At 35.6% G+C, this 7,439-nt stretch overlaps 1 protein-coding gene across 1 annotated transcript in view; it reads right to left on the reverse strand.

Moving 5' to 3' along the window:
• The window catches only part of LOC140982703 (AP3-complex subunit beta-A), an 18,340-nt gene extending 11,268 nt beyond the window's left edge, over nucleotides 1-7,072 (reverse strand). Inside the window, exons 1-7 of the mRNA XM_073449359.1 lie at nucleotides 6,724-7,072; nucleotides 6,519-6,595; nucleotides 6,150-6,399; nucleotides 3,403-4,017; nucleotides 2,431-2,604; nucleotides 1,865-1,991; nucleotides 1,646-1,755 (exon numbers count right to left, since the gene is read on the reverse strand). Coding sequence (XP_073305460.1) covers nucleotides 1,646-1,755; nucleotides 1,865-1,991; nucleotides 2,431-2,604; nucleotides 3,403-4,017; nucleotides 6,150-6,399; nucleotides 6,519-6,595; nucleotides 6,724-6,939 — 1,569 coding nt within the window. The 5' untranslated portion in view covers nucleotides 6,940-7,072. The remainder of the gene's footprint in view (nucleotides 1-1,645; nucleotides 1,756-1,864; nucleotides 1,992-2,430; nucleotides 2,605-3,402; nucleotides 4,018-6,149; nucleotides 6,400-6,518; nucleotides 6,596-6,723) is intronic.
• Between the last annotated feature and the right edge of the window lie 367 nt (nucleotides 7,073-7,439).

Below are 7,439 nucleotides of genomic sequence, written 5' to 3' on the forward strand. Positions count from 1 at the left end.
CGAGTTCGAGCTCGAGTAGCGCACACTCAATGTCGAATTCGAGTTTTAATTGTTTCTACTTAATTAGCTCGCGAACTACTCGAGTAGCTATATATTATTATTTTGTAATATTTTTAAAATTTAAGGGTATTTTTGTCCGTATAAATACAAAATTTAAATCCTAAAATTATGCTACAAACACTATTGAGCTTTTCGAGCTCAAGTAACTCGATATTTTTACTAGTCGAGCTTGATCTTGAAAAATGAATATTCGATAGAGTTCGAGTCGAGCTTGAGCTTACAAAATTTAAATCGAGTTGAGTCGAGCGTTTGCAGCCCCAGGCCACAGTGGTAGACATGAAAAATTGTCTACCAAACTACCACGGTACCACCATGGCTTCTTAAACACATTTTCATATTTTTTTTAAAATGAATGTTTCTTTATTTTGAAATAATTTTTTGAAGAGGTCACATCTAGGAAACAAGTGGACACATTAAAAAATTTACTTAAAAGGAATTTTAAAATCGGATGGCAGATAAAATTTCAATTTTAAATTCCAACATATCTAAGTCACATTTCAAACTGAATATCAAATCATTTGAATTGAAAATAATCAGTGGTAAAGCTGAAATTGGAAACTTTTTAAATTGTAAGAGAGCCAAAAAAAATTACACCAAATCAGCAATTGATGTTAAACACCGTTTAAACTATACACTCTTGTATGTTGCGTATGACATTTATCAGAGAAGAGCTTCTTTATTTGATGATAATACGATTATTCATTTATCCAACTCCCACGCTAACCAAATTTACAGTATTGAGTATCGTATTACATTGTGCAATAAAATGGCAGGCTGGAGGCTCCATGGGTCCTTGGCCAAATAGATCAGTTGATATGAAAGAGGGATTGTTTAAATTAGGAAAACTAGATAAAAGAAATTATGAGCATTCTCTGAAATGTATCACAGGTACTCCCCTAAGAGCAGATTTAGTTGACACAGCAGCTGGGCTCTTTCCTAACTAGTAATGGCACGAACACTTTTCAAATCCTGGATTCAGGTGAGATATGTAAACACTGTGGATATTTTCAGCTTTTAAAGCTCTATGAAGCAATTCTAAGACAGACCACAAGTTATCTCGACAGTCATCTTGATCATTGGATGAGAATAAAGTGGATGATTCCAATGCACCAACATGCTATGCATCCTTTACGTATTTAATTAGAAGGCTTGTGCATCATACAACATATATAAACAGGGGTTTATGCTCCAAAGCTCTGGCCCAAGACCAAGTTCAAGAAAGCTACATGGCAAAATCAACATAATTGAAGTTATTGTATGAAGCTGATGTAAGAGTTGTTTTGGTGTCTGAGAAATAAATAGATTGAATTTTCTATGGAGAAGATTCCAAAATCAAAGAACTGGAGAGAAGGATAAGCAAATCTGAGAAGTATTCATAATACTGTTCCTCATATCCTTCTTTAAAGCCAAAATCTTTCCTTTTTTGATGAATTAAATTTACTCAAAAAGTTCCCTGTGAAACAAAGCTCAGAATCCAATTATTTTACCACTGAAGCAGACAAACAGAATTTAAATCCTAACAAGATAAAAACAAGAAAATACAGGTATGAAAAGACCAAAACAGCAAAACAATCAACAAGCTTACCTTCTCATGAGTGGGAGGATCTTGTTTTATGATTAATCTGATAGACTTGATAGCTTGAACTAATACAACATCGTCTTCACCAAACGATGCATCCTCCCTATGTGAAGATTCTGAAATTATGAATATCAAGTCAAAAATTTTCTAACAGAGAGAAAAGAAGAGAGAACCAACAGAAAGTAAATAGCTGTATTAATTCTATAGCAAAAGAACAGCAGTTACCAGATAATGCCAGAGTCAACAGGCCTTCCAAACATGTGGTTGCAACATCCGGGAGTTTTAGTGTACATACACCAATTGCAGCCACAGCATCAGCAGCAAACCTCCTGTTTGGGTCTCTAACATATTCCTGACATTTAACGAAATGATATGCAACATTTACACAAAACATACTTTTTAATAATAAATCAGGTGAATGGTTTGTGGATTCAAAAATCTATTAACCTATATCATAAATGTGTACTTTATTTGCGTAAAGTATATAATCATCCAACTTTCACCAGGAAGACGCTGCCCTATGCATGAATCATCACTACATGTTTACAAATTAACTAGTGTTTTCTTACCGGCAGTTCTACAAGCTGGATAAGTTTTTTTTTTTTTGAAAATTTAAAGCCAGCCCATAAAGCAGTCAAGATGGTGGTCCAGGCGGTTCAAAATACCTGGTGGTCCTGTCTGAACTTTGAAACACTCAGCAGTTGCACAGCTGAGAAGCGCCTTTATTTGGTGCCCAGGCAATGAAATCGTCTATGTTTAGAGATAGGTACACAAACTAAAAAAGAAATTACCTGAAACTCGAGAAATATAGTGGAAATTGATGAATCTGTGGCTATAGAAGAGAGTATTTCAAGCTTCAGAGTTTTTATTTGATATGAATCTGAGGAGCTGATGAAAAAATCTTCAAAATGTGGAGCAAATAAAGATGGCATTGCTTTGGCAAAGACCTGAATGTTGCACAAGACCTGCATAGAAAAATGAAAACATCAAACAAGGAAAGATTCTCCTGTTGGAACATTTGAAACAGATGAAACACATACCAACAATAATCTGAAATAAAGGTCAGGCCACAACTTTAAAATGACGCATTTTCGAGCTACTATAAACAATTGTTACAGGCTTACAGCCAAATACTTAAATGGATGGAGAAACTATTTCAAGAAAGAGTGCCAGGGTATTGAACCACCAACATATAATAAAAAAAGGAGATTATCAAGAATGCTATAATAGTCAACTTAGCACACAAAGGATGAAGCATTACTGGCAGGCCAGAGGATATTTATTTGTAAAGCGGTATTTCCCTTCTCTACGAAGGAACAGTTTATTTATCTATTATCGATATTCAAACTGGACCATTTAAAAGTAGATTCTACACTGTAGTTAGCATTGATCTGGAAAAGGTAACTATCAAAAACTTGAATATCAAACCCAGCATGAAACACAAGTTCAAAACCATAGAGAATATTATATATCAGCCTAAATGTAACACCCTCGAGTCAAATGTTAGATTTATTACTCTAGAATAGACCATACCACTGTTTTGGCGTATTCACAAGGTTTTTCCATACGACAAAGGGTTGCTGCTCAGCAAAGGTGTATAAACATGTATTATATGACAGTCAAACTAACAGTCACCTTCTGAAGTCTTATGAAATTAAGTTTCTAACATAATCACTGCAAAATAACCAAAACTGTAGATGGGGGGGCGCAAATCAACGAATGAAGTACCATTAGAGCAAGAGTACATGATAAAGGGCCAATACCACATATTTTGAGGAGATAGATGACCTAAGCAGAAATAGCAAGGGTTTAACAATCTTTGGAATGTCCTCTTTTGGTGCCATAATCCAGTGAACCCCGGCTGAAGCCAGAACTACAGCGCTATTATAACTCCATAATAAAGGTGATGTACACTGCAAGAAGATCTTCAAATCATCATTGCTTTGGGCAGATGTAAAACGTCCCTCGTCTAAGTCCATAGAATCTTGATTTATATCTCTCAACTTGGATAAATACTTATCGGGTCCTTCAAGGTAACTCCTGGAGAGTATATCTGCCATTTCTACAGTAGTGTCACAACCAAATTTTCGTATTGCAAGATGAGGTTCCATTTCTTCCGTATCTATATTATGATTCACAGGTCCATTAGAAGACAACATTATGGATTCATGAACAAGCCCGTGTTTCGCTATTACATATCTGAGAAGAATCCCAATCAACACAACCTGGCCCCATTCTTCCACATCAGGAAGAGTTTCACACAGTCTTCTGTAATTTACTTCAATCAGAGTTAAATTATTGGGGCATATAGAAGCAAAAGCAGCGGCAGCAGCTCCAACTACACCAGGACAGTTGTCCTTCAGCAACAATCCGACAATCTGCATAATGTTGTGAATCAATTGGTGGCACACACATGCAAAAGATAATTTTAAAAAAGAAGGGCAACAGACAGAAGCAAGAATTAGGAAAATATATGCTGCTTTATCAAAGCCATCTATATAGTTGTGAATCAATTGGGGGCACACAAATGCAAAATATCATTTTAAAAAAGAAGGGTAAATAGACAAAAGCAAGAATTAGGAAAATGTATCCAGCTTTGTCATAGCCATCTTCTAGATAGCAGTGCTCAGACGTGACACATAAAATGCCTTCACATCGTGTGAATACCAGTTTTCTCAGATAATAATGGATATATCTAGTACAAAAAATAAGCCTCAATTGGAAAACTCTTGAGCTCCATAAACATGAACTCTGAACAAGAACAAGTTTAAGAAATTTTAGATTGGACATCCTTCTCTTAGCTATTTACCAATATTTTGGATAGTTTAAACTTTTACCCTAGCGTATGGTGGTCATGACAGATTTTCACATTTATCCTAGGGTAGTAGGGCATTGGTGGTCATACCCTCCAATCCATTCATCTCGACTCCCCTCATTTGCAGACAACAAGACCGGAGGTCGGAGGAAATTGCCAATAATGTTCAAAAAACCCACCGTCATTGTTCCTTTCATTCATTATCCTTCTATGTAACTTAACCCACAGTTTTAATGTTTGCATACTTCTGCATGTAAAATTCAATTATTTGTTTATAAATTGCCTCCATTCTTCAATAAGTTATATAGCACAACTTTATGAAGAACTGCGTCAATAGAAAGTAGAATAAATAATCCACATATTGGAAATTCTTCTCTTGAAAAAAACGAAGGAAACAGAGATTCTATAAGGGGAGACTATACGGATAAGCAGAATCTTATGTCAGCCTGCAATGAGAGAGATTACTATCTAGTGTCAGTTCCCCAAGAATTTCAAAACTTTCTACCATAGAAGAACAAAATTTATCGGTTAGGTACGAGTCAAATCAATGAAATCCTTTCAGCCTCGCTTTTGAAATGCAATCGATAACTTTTGAAGGATTTTCTCACCTTTTGACAGCAAGATGATATAAGACATGCATTCCTATATTACACCATTTGAAGGCTTTTCTCAACATTTATCATGTCTTATACATCTTTTGGCTTCAAAGTCAAAAAGGTGCCACACTCATAGTCTACACCTTCCATTCACGGAAATTCGAACATCAGAGTTGGACTTTATGATATCTGGAAACTTCACCAAGATAAAATTTGAATTTCTCACTTTAAGAGATTTAAAGGTCCTACTTTCAGTGACAGTAGCTAATGGCTATAACCCACCTTCTCTAGGAAAGATGCTAGAAATTGAAGCCAGATTCATTGAATAACCCTCACTCCACGACTCACAGATTCAGTATCAATCTATGATGACATTCCAGATAGGTTTTTCAAGTCTATTTCTAACAAATATTCAACATTTGATCAACTTTGTTTTCTTTAATTTTTTTATGTTTTCGGTTATTTTCTTTTCTTTTTTTTGGAGTGGCAACATTGAACAACGCATTTGTTGTGATTGACACATTCTTTCCTTCTGGTGTTACATGCTAGCATTGTAGCTCATATTTCATCTTGCATCTTTCCTATGATGTGCTTTGGTATGTTCACTTACTCTCTCATCTTTCATGCAATGAAAGACAACCATATCAATTCGGTGTCTTCTCATTGTTTAAGTCGCTAAATTCTGATAGGGGAATTCAGTTGGGATAAAATCACGGCCCACTTCTTCATATGATCTTTAATCTATAAGCAAACACAATGGGCTGATCGGTAGAGACTTTGAACCATCGTTCAGTTTGTCAATTGAGTTAAATGGCTGGTTGAGTTCATCCATTAAGTGTTTAACTTGTTCCAAAAACATGCTTTTTGTATAGCTTAGACCTTTAGTTGGCAACCATCGGGTATACTCAAAGATTCAATTTCCAGAGCATATTTAATAAAAGGAGTGTTTTTGCATCAACAAAATACTGGAGAAAGACAAATATGCCAAAAAAATTAAAACTTACAACGCAAATTTCAGTCTTTCCCCACTTGTACAAATATTTTTTTTCCCCAAAAAAAATTTGTGAGAGTGAAAAAGAAATGTAAGTTACTAACTGACCTCTTCAATTGAAGTTGTGTGTTCCTCCAAGCGCAAATCATGCAATTTAGGAAGTGCAGTAGCAGCACATTTTCTAACATAAACAGATGGATCTCGAGCACATTTCCCCACTGCAGCAATAACAATTGGCGCAATCACATGTAAACGGATCCCTGCCATGGTGCGGAGAGCCCACGCTCTCACCAATGGATTTGGATGCCCTATATCCTTCTGAAAATAATTTATTGACAGCAATGTTTCATTCGGCCGCCTACCACGCAAAAGTCATATCATTCTTGTCATACATTTCAATAGGTACATTTTCACAAAAATAACTAGAAAACGAAAAGACAAACTCAATCACAAAAAAATACTGTTTCCGCGTCATACTTCTCAGCATAATGCAGCAAATACAAGTACACCAGCTTCTTAACTTCCAGTGACTGTGACGCAACATTTTTAACCACCTGTAACTCACACAGCAAAAAAAACAGTCCATAAGAATAAAATCGAATCCACTGACAAAACAGACTATGCAATTCAGCTCAATCAAAAATCCAAAGCAGCTCAATTCGAGGAACAAACTGGAGAGGACCTGAGGAAAATATGAAGACACATCCATTCCCTGGGCAATGAGAGCGAGCAGCCGCTTGAGTGCTTCACACTTCTCGGAGTCGAATTTGCTGTCGAGGAGAGGCGCGATGCTGACGTCGTCGGGATCGTCGTACAGATGCGCGTCGCTTCCGATTCGGAAAACCATCGCCGACGCCTTGCTCAGTGACTCCGCCGCCACCCCAAATTGCGTAAACATTATAAGGAAATCTGATCGGAGAAAGACGACGGAGGGTTTATGTATAAGAAAAAATTACGATCTGGACTCCCAGTTCGTCATTTTATTGCATTTTTATGGGAAAAAATCTATAATTCGATACACACGACGATTACACTTGATCATTTTTATTTAATATTGTTTGAATATATAAAGAGAGATAAATGGTACATAGAGCTAATTAATAATTTCACATAAATTGTTAATATTTTATGTTCTTTCAGTTAGCCAAAAACTATAAATTTCTCTTCAAAGTTCTTTTCCACAAAAACTTCTATGAATTTGTCACAAATGTTAGTTTTGTGAGACCTGTCTCATATTCGTGAAAAAATATTATTTTTTTGTCAAAATAGATCAGCTGGATCTCACAAGAGGCTATATTTTTATTTTAAAATACATTTTCTAGCTAAGTTGGACTATTAAAATTATTTTATATTATATATAAAATCGAACACTTACACTTTCATGGAAATTTATAGATT

Source organism: Primulina huaijiensis, chromosome 8, assembly GCF_012295235.1.
Source record: "Primulina huaijiensis isolate GDHJ02 chromosome 8, ASM1229523v2, whole genome shotgun sequence".
In the NCBI taxonomy this organism is placed as follows: domain Eukaryota; kingdom Viridiplantae; phylum Streptophyta; class Magnoliopsida; order Lamiales; family Gesneriaceae; genus Primulina; species Primulina huaijiensis.